Raw genomic sequence first — 15,803 nt, forward strand, 5'->3', positions numbered from 1 at the left:
ATCTGCAGTGATCGCTGCCGCGCTACCACGTGACGTTTGCAAGTCGTGTGTGAAGGAACGAGAGGGAACCAATGCAGCCGTGGTGTTCTGGAGAGGGGAAAAATGCGATAGAGTGAAGCGCAAGGGTGTGCCTACTCTTCTGCTGAGCTTTATCTCTCCCCTTCCTCTCTCTTTCCCGGTCTCGTTTGCAGGAGCACGCACTACACATGCGCGGACAAGCCAGCTCAGCCCGAGGCAGACGCTTCTCCAGTGTCAGTTGTGAACGCTCTGTTCGTGGCGGCTGGCTGGCTTGCGATGAGTGTCTCGTGTCGTCGTGCTGAACGCTTGTAAGCTACAGCGACCGCGGACGTAAAAAACGGCAGATTGTATGTGTTTTTTTTTTTTTTTTTTTTTTGCGAGAGTCGTTTATTTTTGCCGTTGGGCTGAACGTATGCTATGGCGGCTGCGGAGGTTAAGAAGCGGCAATTTTTTTTTCTTTTGCGAGAGTTGTTCTTGTCGGGCTGAACGTGCAGCGCAGCATAAGCTATGGCGGCTGCGGACGTTAAGAAGCAGCAGTTTTTTTTTTTGCGAGAGTCGTTTATTCTTGCATCTATGAATCAACGAAAGCACGCGGTCGGCTGCGGTCATGCCACCGGCCTTTAGCATTGTTCGCTCCAAGCGGCATTTGCAGCTGTCACGCTTGGCAATGATTTTGTAGCAGTGGACTACGCCCGCCCCACCCCAAGCGCGGCACGATAAATCGAACCATCGCTTGTGCAATCAAGCCATCACGCGGACAGTCTGCCAAGTTCGCTCTCTGCCACCACAAGATCTACGAAAAGTGTAGTTAAAAGATAAACACGTCGTGGTGTTATCGCTGCGCAGCATCTGGCACGCTGCCAATAAATGAGCTGTGGATGCGATGGTCGAACGGCACCGAACGCTTTTTTTTTTTTTTTTCAAATTTTCGGGGGCGAAAATGGGGAGTGGGTTCATTATGCGAGTGGGTTGACTACGCAACAAATACCATATCATTTTTTATGATCACAAGCGGCTTCTCAAGCCCATTTCTGTATATCGAGTTATCGATATATCGAACTATTTCACGATCCCCTTCGAGTTCGATATATCGGGGTTCGGCTGTAGTGCTAATTGCTGCTGGGATGCGACTTAGTACTGAATGAGACACACCATCTAGCCTGATACCGGAGGTGTAGCTTCTTGCATTAGCTCCTTCTTGAACACTTTGTCATCACTTCTGAGATGGAATGTTTCCCTGTTTTGACATTATTGAGAAACACCGGCTTAGCATACATATCTGCTCTTCCCTTTTGATCTGATGCGAAATGCTCGTAACTGCAATGGCGGCGTCATCTTCCACCATTCCCCAAGAACTATGTGTTCAAACTCATTCTCGCCTTGCGTCTCGTCAGCATTTCTTCTGAGAGAATTTTCAACTCTGGCTATGCATCTTGAATCAGTACTAGTAAGCTTAATCTTCAAGATTTTATTTACTTCAGTCGCTTCTTGAAGCAGTGGTCTTGTTTTTCTTCTTACTCACCTGCTGCAGCTTTGCTTGGAGTTAGTTTCCCTTTTCTGAATCAGTCATTAGGCCAGTTGCTTTTTCTCAAGGCTGGAAGTACTTTTGTGGGATGTTTTTCACTGATTTTTTAATTTAGGACACAAAGCAACTATAGTAAATTTATTGTGTTGTTGATCTTCTCTTTTACAGATAAACTTGAGGCTAGGCCTGAAGTCCCCCAAGCTGGGACAAGTGCATGAGACCTGTACAGCATGTGCTGGCACTATGATTCTTGAGTTTGCTGCATTAAGCAGGCTGACTGGGGAGCCGATTTTTGAGGTGAGAATGATGCTAGACCCATCTTGATAATGCTGTTCATTTACATCTTTTTTTTTTTGACTGATTACCTGTGACGCCAAAGTTTGCAGGCCAGGTGAAAGCAGTCAGAGGCAGCTGTGAAGTGGGCAGCAATGAGATCCTCACTCGTCTCTTTGTTTGGACAAGCAGCCAAAACATCTTTTGCCTCAGGGCTACCACAGTCGTGCTGTGAAACATATGAACATATGTTCCTAAGAAACCATAGATTCATTTCTTGAAAATTCTGTCTGATAGGGAGTATCGGTGAGAGAATGGGTGGAATCTATCATTTTTGTTCCAACCATGAGAAAGCCCGATGGGAGGCTAATAGTATACATTGAAAATACAAGTGGTCTCCAGTAGTACTGGGACCCAAACCCCTGTAATATCTTGTGGTTCAGCACCTTCTGCGGAGGAAGCAAATGCGCTGCCATTAGGCTGTTACTGTGGTTTTGTATTGTTAGGTCTCTTTAAATTGTATCATTCAGTGAGTAGCAGCAACCAACGGCATGCGCAAAAAAAAAAAGTAGGGACACAGTGAATGTATGCCAGTGGCTATTGCTAACTGGAAATTCTCACTCAAGAGCAGCGGTTGCAGTTCCTTCCAAGTCAGAAATTTTCGAAAACACTACTGGGACCTATTGGAAGCTAAACCAGATCAATTGGCCACCTGTATTTGGAAGCTTTAACTTCCAGTTGCAAAAGAAGTGTGAAGTGTTGCCCAGACTAAAAACTCATTGTTGCTTTCAGTATAGTGTGCATGCGACCCTCCACACTTGAGCAGATCACAGGCCTGTTATGGCTTTTTTTTTTTTTTTTTGCACATGATTCAAGGTGCTGCCTCTTTATCTAAAAAGAGCTCCACATCTATTTAATAGGCTAGAGCCTTGTTCTATACTGAAATTAATCAGGCAGCTAACAGTGTTCATAAGCTAAGAGCAGTGATACACTACCAATAGAGTGCGATGGGGGGCTAGTTGGTAAGGCATTATTGAAAAACAGAACTGCACAAAAAGGATGGAGCAAGCGAACAACACAAGGCGAGCGCAGACTAACAACTTGTTAATTGCACCAACGCCTCCTTCCTTCATCAACCAAGTGCATGCGCACTAACACACAAAGCCAAAACACAAGATCATCTCGTCAGTCTGAGAAATTCTAGCTCCTTGCGGTATAAGTGAATGGAAGCTTCGCTTCCACATTTATCGGGCCCTAATCTTACGATATAGAAGCTTCAAGAACTTCCCCCTTTTTTCTTTCCCGCACACATTCGATAATCTTAGTCTGGCCTTAAAGCGGAGTACATTCTTGTGCATCATGCTTGCAGATTCTGCAGTGTTTATGCTGTCCACGTGCAGCATCTAAGAAATTAGCGTGCTTCAACAATCTTTTGTTAATTCATCGGCCTGTCTGGCCGACATTCCCCTTGCCACAGCTAAGTGGAATCTCATAAACTTCTGATTACAAGGCACAAACTCATTCCTGTGGTTAATGCCACACCTAAACTTCATAGATTGTCTTTAAAGGCTAAACTGCACAAATGTGACAGCTTGCAAGGCGCAGAAAAGAGTTCATCAAACCCAAATTTTCTGCCCACCTTCTTCAAAATGTGCAAGACTCCTTGGTTAATGAAGGAAGGAGGTGCTGGTGCAATTAACCAGTTGTTAGTCTGCGCTCGTCCTGTGTTCTTCTACTCTTGTGCTTTTTTTTTTTTGCGCAGTTGTTTTTTAAAATTACACTGCCATCTTTTGATGCAAGAGCAGATTCTAAATTTGTCCTGCCAGTAGTCCTATGGAGCTGTGTATATATTCAATCCTCTTAACTTTCCAAAAAAACAAACGAATTCTCACATTTGAAAAGAAGCTTTGAGTTTGAACCTGGACATGCAGAAACCAAGTGCGGCTTGAAGATCCTAACTCAAAGCCCATTTGGAACTTGAGAAATCATCTGAATTTGATTGGCTGGCTGTAACCTAAGTTGCCATTTGGAATCAATTGGTACTGGTTGAAGTTCCCATCTGTGTCCTTTCTTTTTTTGATTCAGCTGTGCTATATTTATGGTTTTACTACATTAGTTTTGCTTTTTGGGCAGCCACTTCTTTTCTGCTTTCACTTTAAGTGGCACAATTTTTCAAGCTTTTTTACTGTTTAGCAATGTGCATATTGCATCCAAACTTCGCCAGTGTCACATGATAGATGCATCTTTTGGCCACACCGTAGTGGGTCGGGAGCCTAGCTATTGAGCCCAAGGATGTGGGCTTCATCTCAGCCACAGCAGCCACATTTTGATAGAGTGCCCTTGTACTGTGCGGTCAGTGGAGGTTAAAGAGCCCCAGGTGGTCGAAATTAACCTAGACCCTTCCACTGTGGCATCTCTCCTAGCTCATGTCACACTGGGACATTAAACCCTATAATAGCATATCATACCACACCATGCACTCTGAATATTTATTCTTATTAAATTTTTGGCATGAGTTAACATGTCTTGCTGAATTTTATTTTGTTGTGTAGTGATGTTGGCATTGTATGTTATGTCGTGCACCATTGCTTGTGAACTGAATTGCTCCATCCGTTTTATTTGGAACATGTGTCTCTGACCCATGTAGGCAAAGGCTCGTGCTGCCATGGACTACTTGTGGCAGCAGCGCCACCGATCCAGTGACCTCATGGGCACAGTCCTCAACATTCATAGTGGGGATTGGATACGAAGAGGTCAGTGCTGCAGGGGCACCCGTGAGAGTGCAACATGTTGTCTGTTCACAGTGCGGCATGTGATTTAGACTCAGCATAATGAAATTGCAACAGATTTTAAGAGTGTTGCGTAACTATGCCTTCTAACATATGAAGAGTGCATGTTAGCCATCTTGCTTGCAATGTCATCTTGAATTAGCAGCCAGCTGCGAGGACAGGTACATTCATTGCCTCGCAAGGCAACCCTTTGTGTTCACTTTTAGGGTTGTATAAGTTGATTGTGTCTATTTTTGAACTTTATCATATACAGTCGAACCTGGTTATATCGAACCCGGATATATCGAATTTTGGTTATATCGAACTCGCGGAATATCCCCTTGAAAATCCCATGTTAAAGTATAGGAAAGCCGCGTCATATATCGAACTTAATTTCATCGGTCATTCGATATATCGAACTCCGCACCACGTACTGGAAAGTGTGCCTTCCCCAAAGACGATCGCATCACCCTTGGCCGTTTGCCGCGTGACGTTTTCAAGCCACGCGCGGAAGGAATGAGGCGACAGTTCGGTTCGGCGACGGCTAGTCTGGTCTGGGCAGCGCCGCGCCCATTCCCCGAAGGCGCGCGCATCTGCAGTTATCGTTTCCCGCGCACCAACACATGACGTTTGCAAGCCATGTGCGTGGGTGTGCCCTCCTTTTGCCGAGCTATATCTCTCCTTCAGCACGCGCTACGCATGCGCCAAGCCAGCTCAGCCCGTTTTCAGACAGACGTCGGACGCTTTCTCCAGCGTGTTTTGCGAACCCTCTATGGCGCCTGCGGACGTTAAAAAGTGGCAGCTCTCTTTGTTTTTCTTTTTGCGAGTCATGCTTTCTTATCGTTGTGCTGTTCGGACGTTAAAAACCGGCATTTTTTTTTTGTTCTTTTTTTTTTTTTTTTGCGGGAGTCGTTTATTCTTGCATGTATGATTCAACGAAAGCACGCGGTCAGCTGCTGCGATCATGACACCCGCCCCAAGCGCGGCGTGATAAATCGAACCAGGCTTGTGCAATCAAGCCATCAGGGGCACTCTGCCAAGTTCGCTCCCCGCCACCGCAGGAGCTGTCAAAAGATGATCACAGCATCTTGGCACGCTGCCAAGAAATGAGCTGTGGATGAGACGACCGAAACGGAGTGATGCGCGCCATGGACATGCAAGCGAAAACGCTCGCGATTTTTGCCGCGGCGACACGGAAACCTTGTTTTGAGCTGCCGCGGTGGCTCGAGCAATGAGAGGGACGCAGTTCCAACAAGTTTGAAATTTTTCGCTCTGTCGCTGCCGCTCGTCGCTGAGCGAGCGGCAGCGATGCATGTGAGCGAGTTAGCTTTAACGCATTTTTTATTTTTTTTTTTTCAGATTCTCGGTGCAAAAGTGGAGGGTGGGTTCATTATACGAGTGGGTTGATTACGCGACAAATACGGTATCGTTCTTTCGCATCGTAAGTGCCGTCACAAGCCGATTTCTGTATATCGAATTATCGATATATCGAACTATTTCGCGATCCCCTTCGAGTTCGATATATCCGGGATCGACTGTATAATTTAGTTTTCTTTTTGTACAGTCTGACCGATTGCTAAGAAATGTTTTTTTTTTTTGCAGATAGTGGTGTTGGTGCTGGCATTGATTCCTATTATGAGTACTGTCTCAAGGCATACATTCTGCTTGGGGATGACCTCTATCTAGAGAGGTTCAACAAGGTAACTCACCTTCACCATTTATTTAAACGTTTTATTTCAGTATTTGAAGTGCATCATTAACATCAAAAAGTGCTATAAATGCTCAAAATTTTAAGTTTTAACACTGCTTATGATGGCATATATCCATGGACATCAAGCATGCTTCGGCACAAAAAACTGTTAGGCTTATTCAATCTAAACCTCCTCATAGCCTATACTTGTGGCCTGAAAACCAGTGCTACACTGCAGTTTTCACACTCCCTGCCGCTGTTGTTTTGGTTGACCGGTTCAGTATAAGGCCCACATTACCTTGCTCTCTAGGGACTCTCCCTTTCGGTCGTCTCATCCCCAGCTCATTTATTGGCAGTGGCCCAAGGCGCTGTGCAGTGATAACGTTATGACGTGTTTATCTTTTGACTATAGTTTTGATGCTAGCTCCTGCGGTGGCGGGAAGCGAACTTGGCAGAGTGCCCGTAATGGCTTGATTGCACAAGCCTGGTTCGATTTATCACGCCGCGCTTGGGGCAGGCAGAGTCCACTGCCACAAAACTATTGTAAAGCGTGATAGCTGCAAATGCCGTTTAATGTGAACAGTGCTAAAAGCCGGTGTCATGATCGCAGCTGACCATGTGCTTTTGTTAATTCATAGATGCAAAGATGAACGGCTCTCACAAAAAAAAAAAAAGAAAAAAAAGACAAAAAAAACATTTGCCATTTCTCAACGTCCGCAGTCGTCATAGATTACGCTGCGCCGCACATTCAGCACGACAAGGATGGACGACTTGCAAAAGAAAAAAAAAAAAAAGAATCTGCCGCTTCTTTTTATCCGCAGCTGCCATAGTTTATCTAGGCCGCACATGCAGCATGACACAAGACACGCATCGCACGTCACCCGCCCCGCAGAGAGGGTTCACAGCACACACTGGAGGAAGCGTCCGATGTTCTGTCAGCCACGGGCCGAGCTGGCTTGTCAGCGCATGCGTAGTGCGTGCTGCTATGAACGAACACCGGGAAAGGGAGAGGAAGAAGGGAAAAGGGAAAGCTCGGCAGAAGAATGGGCACACCCTTGCACTTCGCTCTATCGCATTGTTTCCCCTCTTCCAATCACCACGACTACATTGGCTGCATCTGCTCTGTACCCGCCGTTGCCAAACTGGTTTCCTCTCGTTCCTTCACACACATGGCTTGCAGACATCACATGCTTTTGTGCGGCAAACGATCATCATCACCACCCTAGATCATCGCTGATGCGCACGCCTTTGGGGAAAGGGTGCGACGCTGCTCTAGACCAGCAGTTGCTGAACTGTTCTCTCATTCCTTCTGCGCATGGCTTGAAAATGTCGCGCGGCAAATGGCCGAGGATGATGCAATCATCTTTGGGGAAGGTGCACCTTCCAGTGTGTGGTGCGGAGTTCAATATATCGAACGACCGGTGAAATTGCAGTTCAATATAACGCAGCTTTCCTTTAATTTTACATGGGATTTTTAAGGGGATATTTCGTGAGTTCGATATATCCAATGCATATTCGAATTATCTGGGTTCGATATATCCGGGTTTGACTGTAGTAATTGTCAGGAAAACTGCTCATCCATGCGACTGTCCTTGTGCTGGCAGTAGGACAAAGACTCTAAAGATGCCATGGTGCACTGTGCTTTCTCCTAGCATGGAAAGAGGAACCTCCTTTGTAAGTGAAGGCAAGTTCTGTCTGCGTGAGGGACAAAGGTGCAAAGGCAGAAGCATATAGCATGAGCTATGCAGCGCAGCACATGGTGTCACCTGCTAAGAATGGCGGGCTCCAGTCCACATACTGCTTGGCAAGGCCTAACCACATGTAAACAGAGAAATGTAGATCCCCACATTTTCATCGCTTGAACACTGGTCTGTCTGTAAAAGTCAGCCAAAGCAGAAAGACAAAGAAGGCTTAGCTGAACAGGCTCAGTCATCGGGGCTTCTAAGCAGTATGTTGGTGACATGGGAGGATCTGGACATGTTGCTAGAGAGCAGCCATTGCTACCAAGGAGGTGCTTCTACTTCTTTTTTAATGACGCCGCACACTCTATGGGCTTTTTTTTTGTGTGTGTGTGCTAGTGTCACAGAACTCTGCTTTATGATTTCCTGTTTCCCTTTACAGCACTACACTGCCGTGATGAAATATGTCAGTCAGGGCCCAATGCTTGTTGACGTGCACATGCATCGGCCCAACACAAACTCGCGGAACTTCATGGATGCGCTTCTTGCCTTCTGGCCAGGACTGCAGGTGGGCATGTCCTATATCTGTTCTTTCTTGTACTTTGTGGCTCAACAGTTGGCTCAACAGTGTGTACGTGGTTTGCATTGACACATGAATACTCCACTACTCTGTTTTGTTATTCTGAAAACCTTATGGACTGAGTGCCACTTAACTGTCTCTGCAGCAGCAAGTTGTGCCAAAAAGAGCACATCTACTACATACTTTCATGTACTGATGCTGGATTGAAACATTTTGTAGATTTTTAATGTATTTATCCCACCAAACACTATTGTGACTGCTCTTCAATAGCCTGTTTAGTGTCTTTGCCCTTTTGTGTAAAATGTTTTCAATGTTAAAGCAGTATAGACACCCTATTTTTGAAGTTTTGTAAGGAATACAATTTGTTTCCTGGTTATACAGAGATGCTCCCCCAGAAGTCCCAACCTCGCATGTTGCCGCAAAGACATTTTAATTTTATTTTAATTAGAATTCGTGTATAGACGCCGTTCTTCGAAACCCATTGTCAGTGACATCTCTGTGATGAAAGCGTGTACGTAGGTAAATAGCATGACTGCATCAAACAACTGTAACATAGAGCCACCAGAGCAAAGAGCAGTGACGACACAGGATAGCTCGCCATCGACTGTGTACCCCTGGGAATGTTCTTGATCGCCTTTCACTCTGTGTGCGTTGGTGCATGTTGCCATTACTTCATCTGGCATGATTCCACGGTCGACATATTTTTAAGCTCAGCATGATGCATCACACTGCATTCTAGGCTTCTGCCAAAGCAAGATAGGCCATGGGGTTGTGGCCTGTCTTTGGAACGGGTTCGGAATGGGTTCAGAACGGGCTAACACTGTAATAAAGGTTGGACTTTTGTCACCGCTTTACTTAGAAGCCCATCTTGTAATAGAATAAAAGATGTTTTTGGTTTACGTGACTCCTTCAGCAGGGGAGCTAGCAGCTGTCAGGCGAGTCTCACTGGGCAGCACAGCAAATTGGCTTTGGGAAAAAAAAACTCACTTGTATCACTGCAATCAATCCTACCAGCATCGGTATTGGCCTATGATCATCAGGAATTTATTAGTTATTTACAGTCCTCTGTACAAAGGCTTGTTATGTATGCGAGGAAACATTACCGTAGTCCGCCATTGCGCATTCCATTGTGCATGCGCAGATCGCTTTGACAGCGCCAGATGGCGCAATATGCTAGGACGGTGGCCGCCGTGTCAGGGTCAACCAATGTCAGGATCACTCAGCGTGTGAGTGGCGCACAGTAGCAGGTCACGGTGGCTGATCACGGACAGATCACGCTACGCTATAACTTTCTACTAAAACTTTTTTTCGAATGCTGGCATGGTTGGCAGCGCTGGCAAATCGAGCCAAGAGAGCAGCATCTTCAAGGTAGTCAGTTTCTTTGTCCAGCATGTCTTACCACTACCAGCTGACACTCCAAGCATGCCATCCGACCAAGCGTTTGTTGCTACTGCTGCTTCCTGCTTCATTGCTGGCGAACGGTTCAAAAACGTGCCTGGCAATGTCAGCAACATCCGTGTCATCGGGCAAAATAGCATCTTAGTTGGAGTCTGAAGCTATGCTGAAGTGCTGCTCGATGATGATATTTTTTTGCACTTGCATGTATGATTGGAAGTAGATGAAAAACGCTACCTTTGTGCACCATTATATTCAGTGTCCACATGATCACCAGCTTTGCAAGTAGGGAGCTCTCGTGGGATGTTGTTGCATTTTCGACATTGTGCCATGCTTGTGCTACGAAAGAACGAAACCGAAACTGGTTTTGATAAATGCCTTGATAATATATTAATTGAGCTGCACTGGGGTGTTTTGGGTTGCAATCCCACTGTTTTGGACCATCTTGGATCAGTTAAAGCAAAAATCTCGAAACAAAGAATGTACATGTTTATACTCTTTCAACTTTTTTCTTACTTACCGTGCCTCTTCAGATCTGCAACTATTGATGTGTGTTGTAACCTCACTATTTCATGCCATTTTTGGTGTTTTTCTGGTGTTTGTGTCAGTCCAGTAGCCAGGCCAAGAAATTTGCTGTCAGAGCAGTTTCAGCTTTTTATTTTTTTCTAGAGAAAATATAAAAAAGATTAACGCAATAGCTTTATGGCCTCTCTTCTAAAAATCCGGCTTTGGCATTGCAGCATCAGCGTTGTAACGAAAAATTGTGGCCATGACTCTGGCAGTTGGTAGTTGTCAGGTAACATGGCCGAATTGGCAGGCACTGCCAATTCTGGCTTTGCCCTTGAGATGGGAGTGTGAGGTTAGAGTCCAGCCCTCCAGGACACGGACACCAAGTTAGACACAGGTCACGCAGACATGTTCGTACAGCTTGATTAAGGTGGAGCTTTATACCTATGTTGGGTGGCCCTTCATATACAGTCGAACCCGGATATATCGAACTCGAAGGGGATCGCAAAAAAGTTCGATATATCGATAATTTGATGTACAAAAATTGGCTTGTGACGGCACTTACGATGCGAAAAAACGATACCGTATTTGCCGCGTAATCAACCCACTCACATAATGAACCCTCTCTCCACTTTTGTGCCCGAGAATTTGGAAAAAAAAAAAATGCTTTAAGGCCAGCTCGCTCACATGCAAGCGATTGAGCGATCTCAGCGACGAGCGGCAGCGACAGAGCGAAAAATTTCCAACTTGTTGGAACTGCGTCCCGCTCGCCGCTCGAGCTACCGCGGCAGCTCAAAACAAGGTTTCTGTGTCGCTGCGGCAGAAAATCGTGAGAGTTTTCGCTTGCATGCCGATGGCGCGCGTCACTCCGTTTCGGTCGTCGCATCCACAGCTCATTTCTTGGCAGCGTGCCAAGATGTTGCGCAGCGATAACGTCAGGGCACGTTTATCTTTTTATAGCTGCTCCGGTGGCGGGGAGTGAACTTGGCAGAGTGCCTGTGATGGCTTGATTGCACAAGTCCGGTTCGATTTATCACGCCGCGCTTGGGGTGGGCGTCATGATCGCAGCAGCTGACGGCGTGCTTCCCTTGATTCATACATGCAAAGAAAAATGGCTCCCACCAAAAAAAAAAAAAAGCCTGCCGCTTCTTAACGTCCGTAGCCGCCATATCTTACGCTACGTCACGCGTACAGCACTACGATAAGAAAGAATGACTCTCTCAAAAAAAGAAAAAAAAAAAAAAGAGCTGCCGCTTTTAACGTCCGCAGGCGCCATAGCCACGTCAGCCGCCACGCGCAGAGGGTTCGCAACACACGCTGGAGAAAGCGTCCCACGTCTGTCTGAAAACGGGCTGAGCTGGCTTGGCGCATGCGCAGCGCGTGCTGAAAGAGAGAGCTGGGCAAAAGAATGGGCACACCCACGCACATGGCTTCGAAACGTCATGTGTTGGCGCGCGGGAAACGATAACTGCAGATGCGCGCGCCTTTGGCGAATGGGTGCGGCGCTGTCCAGAACTGTCCCTTCTCATTCCTTCCGCGCGTGGCTTGAAAACGTCACGCGGCAGACGGCCAAGAGTGATGCGATCGTCTTTGGGGAAGGCACACTTTCCAGTGCGTAGTGCGGAGTTCGATATATCGAACGATCGGCGAATTTGAGTTCGATATATGACGCGGCTTTCCTATACTTTTACATGGGATTTTCAAGGAGATATTCCGTGAGTTCGATATAACCAAAATTCAATATATCCGGGTTCAATATAACCGGGTTCGACTGTAGTAAGGTAGCTTACTATTGTATGCTAATTATTTTGTGTAGGATAATAGAGGCACAAATTAAAGGATTGGTAGCAAAGTGTAGGTAGTATGCGAACAAGGATTAGCAAGGAGAGCCATCAAATTGGAGCCTTTTAACACAGTCGCGTCATACCCTTAAAGGCGGGGCTTACTGTAAAAGCCCGCTTATATTATGAGGATTTTTTTTTCCGAATTTATTATGTCAGATTTCTGCTTCGTATTATATGCAGATCCGAACAAATTTCAGCCTAAATTTGCAGTTCTGGCCTCATTATTAATCAGCGTTATCAGCATCAGGCTTCCAGCCAGAGGAGGCGCTATCCACCAGTGGCGTTGGCTGTTTCGACAGTTTCGGTTTCACCACGCTGACCCTGCGATTCTCACGACCACGATGCCTTTAATGAACACGTGACCGGAATGAGGTCGATCGTACCTCACACGATGTCGGGACAGCAAAAGGATCACTCCGCATGTTGTACGGGTCTCTCACGGGGCTCCCCAGCCATGCTGGCTACACCCTACGGCCGAATAGCGAACACTTCACCAGGATTCTCAAGGAGCATGTTGGTCATGCTTTTTGAGAAATTCGGGATACCGAATACGTTTAGAAGTACGAGAAAGATTTCTTTAGCAAGTGACTGTCGGCAAACAATACCCCGGACAATGACGATCACGAAAATCCTGAATCTGAGAACAATTACAGGCACAAATGCCGTGCGCCCGCGCACAGTGCTAGACACGAAGAGGCGTGAGTGTGGCTCTGAGGGCCATGTGGCTTCCGCAAATAGCCAGGGTGAATGTAAGCTGCTCTTCTCACGGTGTGTGAAATTCTCCGATCTAGTGTGTCAGCGGGAGAAGGGGAGCGAGCCAGCACCGGCCACTGGCACATTAAGGTGCACGGCACTATTCGCGACGCCTGGTGCTGGGAGTTGTTGGATGCAAAAGCATGGAGTGCGTACGCAACTGTGAACTGTAGTGCAAGTAAATACTTTTACTTATCTTTGCTCGCTCACACTATACGCGAATTAAACATTTTTTTTTGTCCTTGCTATCCTGAAATTATGCCTCATATTATACGCGGGTTTTTACGGTAAGTGCCCACCCCTTACCCTCCTCAAAATTAAGAGCCATGAACAGCTGTAGGTGATAAGATAGCGACAACATTATCTACATCTACCATCTATCAAGGTGAACTACAGCAAGCTAATGCTTTCACTCATTATATACTAAGCTTAGCTATGTTAAACCTCTGCAATTTTCTTCCCGCCCATTTCTGAAGCGGCAGCTTCAAACATCTATTGCCGAAGTTGTATGATACAAATATTAATCATTTTATATTTGCGTTCCTTGATGTTAAGAGAAGCCGATGACATGCATTTTAGCTAATTCTGCACAGCAAAATTATCTATAGTTTTTAACAAACTTTTATACAATATTAAATAGATGTGCATATGGTTTATTTACATGAAATTGAACGACATATTTGGAATCAGCATATACTAAAAACGACATGTTCCATGAAAATTTTGTGGTAATGGCTTGGTTATTCAATAATAGAAAGCAGAATAAGTTGGTATTGATTTAATTTTTTGACAATGCAATGAAACAGTCCACAATACTGGAAATGGAACACAAGACAATGCTGTTATGTTCAGAGCGTGTTTATTTTTCCATCTCTATATGTGTGTGACATTCTTGAAATTGGGTTATATTACAGTAGAGCCCTGCTATAATAAACTCAGATACAGTCGAACCCGTATATATCGAACTCGAAGTGGATCGCAAAATAGTTCGATATATCGATAATTCGATATACAGAAATCGGCTTGTGAAGCAGTTACGATGCAAAAACATGATACCGTATTTGTCGCGTAATAAACCCACTCGCATAATGAACCCACCCTCCACTTTTGCACCGAGAATTTGAAAAAAAGAAAAAAATGCGTTAAGGCCAGCTCGCTCATGAGCGATTTCTGCAACGAGCGGCAGCGACAGAGCGAAAAATTTCAAACTTGTTGGAAATGCGTCCTATTCGCTGCGCGAGCCACCCCGGCAGCTCAAAATAAAGTTTCTGTGTGGCGGCGGCAGAAATTGCGAGCGTTTTCGCTTGCATGTCGATGGCGCATGTCACTCCGTTGATGGCGTACGTCACTCCGTTTCGGTCGTCTCATCCACAGCTCATTTCTTGGCAGCGTGCCAAGATGCTGCGCAGCAATAACGTCGGGGCGCGTTTATCTTTTGATAGCTCCTGCGGTTGCGGGGAGCGAACTTGGCAGAGTGCCCGTGATGGCTTGATCGCAGAAGCCTGGTTCGATTTATCACGCCGCGCTCGGGGCGGGCGTCATGGTCGCAGCAGCTGACCGCGTGCTTTCGTGGATTCATACATGCAAGGATAAACGACTCCCGCCAAAAAAAAAAAAACAAAAAAACCTGCCGCTTCTGAACGTCCGAACAGCACAACGATAAGAAAGGATAACTCGCAAAAAAACAAAAAGACAGAGCTGCCGCTTTTTAACGACCGCAGGTGCCATAGTCATATCAGCCGCTGCGCGCAGAGGGTTCGCAACACACGCTGGAGAAAGCGTCCGACGTCGGTCTGAAAACGGGCTGAGCTGGCTTGGCGCATGCGTAGCGCGTGCTGAAGGAGAGAGATAGCTTGGCAAAAGGATGGGCACACCCACGCACATGGCTTGCAAATGTCATGTGTTGGCGCGCGGGAAACGATAACTGCAGATGCAAGCGCCTCTGGGGAATAGGCACAACGCTGCCCAGACCAGCCGTCGCTGAACTGTCCCCTCCGATTCTTTCCGCGCATGGCTTGAAAACGTCACACGGCAAATGGCCAAGGGTGATGCGATCATCTCTGGGGAAGGCACACTTTCCAGTGTGTGGTACGGAGTTCGATGTATCGATTGACCGGTGAAATTAAGTTCGATATATGACGCAGCTTTCCTATATTTTAACATGAGATTTTCGAGGGGATATGCCGTGAGTTCGATATAACCAAAATTCGATATATCCGGGTTAGATATAACGGGGTTCGACTGTATACTAAAAACTCGGATATATCGTATTTACTCGCATAATGATCGCACTCGCGTAATGATCGCACCCCTGAATTTTGAGGTCAAAATTCCATTTTTTAAATTCCCCGCGTAATGATCGCACCCCGAACATGGAGCCGCCTGGTGGTTGATCTGCAGTCATCCTGCAGCGAATGCATTCCGACGAGTTCCCAACCTAGTCTAGTAACGTTTGAGTTCCCATGATTCCATGCTTTGCGGCATTCGCCATTTTGCAATTCGGCAGCGTCGTAGTATAGTGCGTAGAATATACTGGCTAGTGTGCCGTGCGGAGGGCTCTCTCAATGGGAGGCGGTGGCCGCGCCGGTGATGCCTTCCAACTTTGGCCGCCAGGGGCGCTGCTCATCGTAAAGGTGCCGTCGACGCCGTCGGCCGCTGGTGCGCCCTTGATTTGCCGCAGCTGCGCTGGCCGAGCCATCTGTGGGTTCGAGCGCTTTGGACGCGTCTACGCTGTTCTTTTGTTTCAGTCGTTCTGTTTCTTGCATTCATAT

At 46.3% G+C, this 15,803-nt stretch overlaps 1 protein-coding gene across 3 annotated transcripts in view; it reads left to right on the plus strand.

Annotated features, from left to right (window-relative positions):
• Edem2 (ER degradation enhancer, mannosidase alpha-like 2) overlaps positions 1-15,803 on the plus strand; it is a 129,015-nt gene that overhangs the window by 19,683 nt on the left and 93,529 nt on the right. For all 3 annotated transcript variants that reach the window (XM_084589627.1, XM_084589626.1, XM_084589628.1), the window contains exons 7-10: positions 1,712-1,840; positions 4,464-4,569; positions 6,187-6,284; positions 8,396-8,521. In XM_084589627.1, the coding sequence (XP_084445753.1) occupies positions 1,712-1,840; positions 4,464-4,569; positions 6,187-6,284; positions 8,396-8,521 (459 nt within the window). The remainder of the gene's footprint in view (positions 1-1,711; positions 1,841-4,463; positions 4,570-6,186; positions 6,285-8,395; positions 8,522-15,803) is intronic.

Source organism: Amblyomma maculatum, chromosome 1, assembly GCF_055883805.1.
Source record: "Amblyomma maculatum isolate TAMU_Amacu chromosome 1, ASM5588380v1, whole genome shotgun sequence".
Classification (NCBI taxonomy): domain Eukaryota; kingdom Metazoa; phylum Arthropoda; class Arachnida; order Ixodida; family Ixodidae; genus Amblyomma; species Amblyomma maculatum.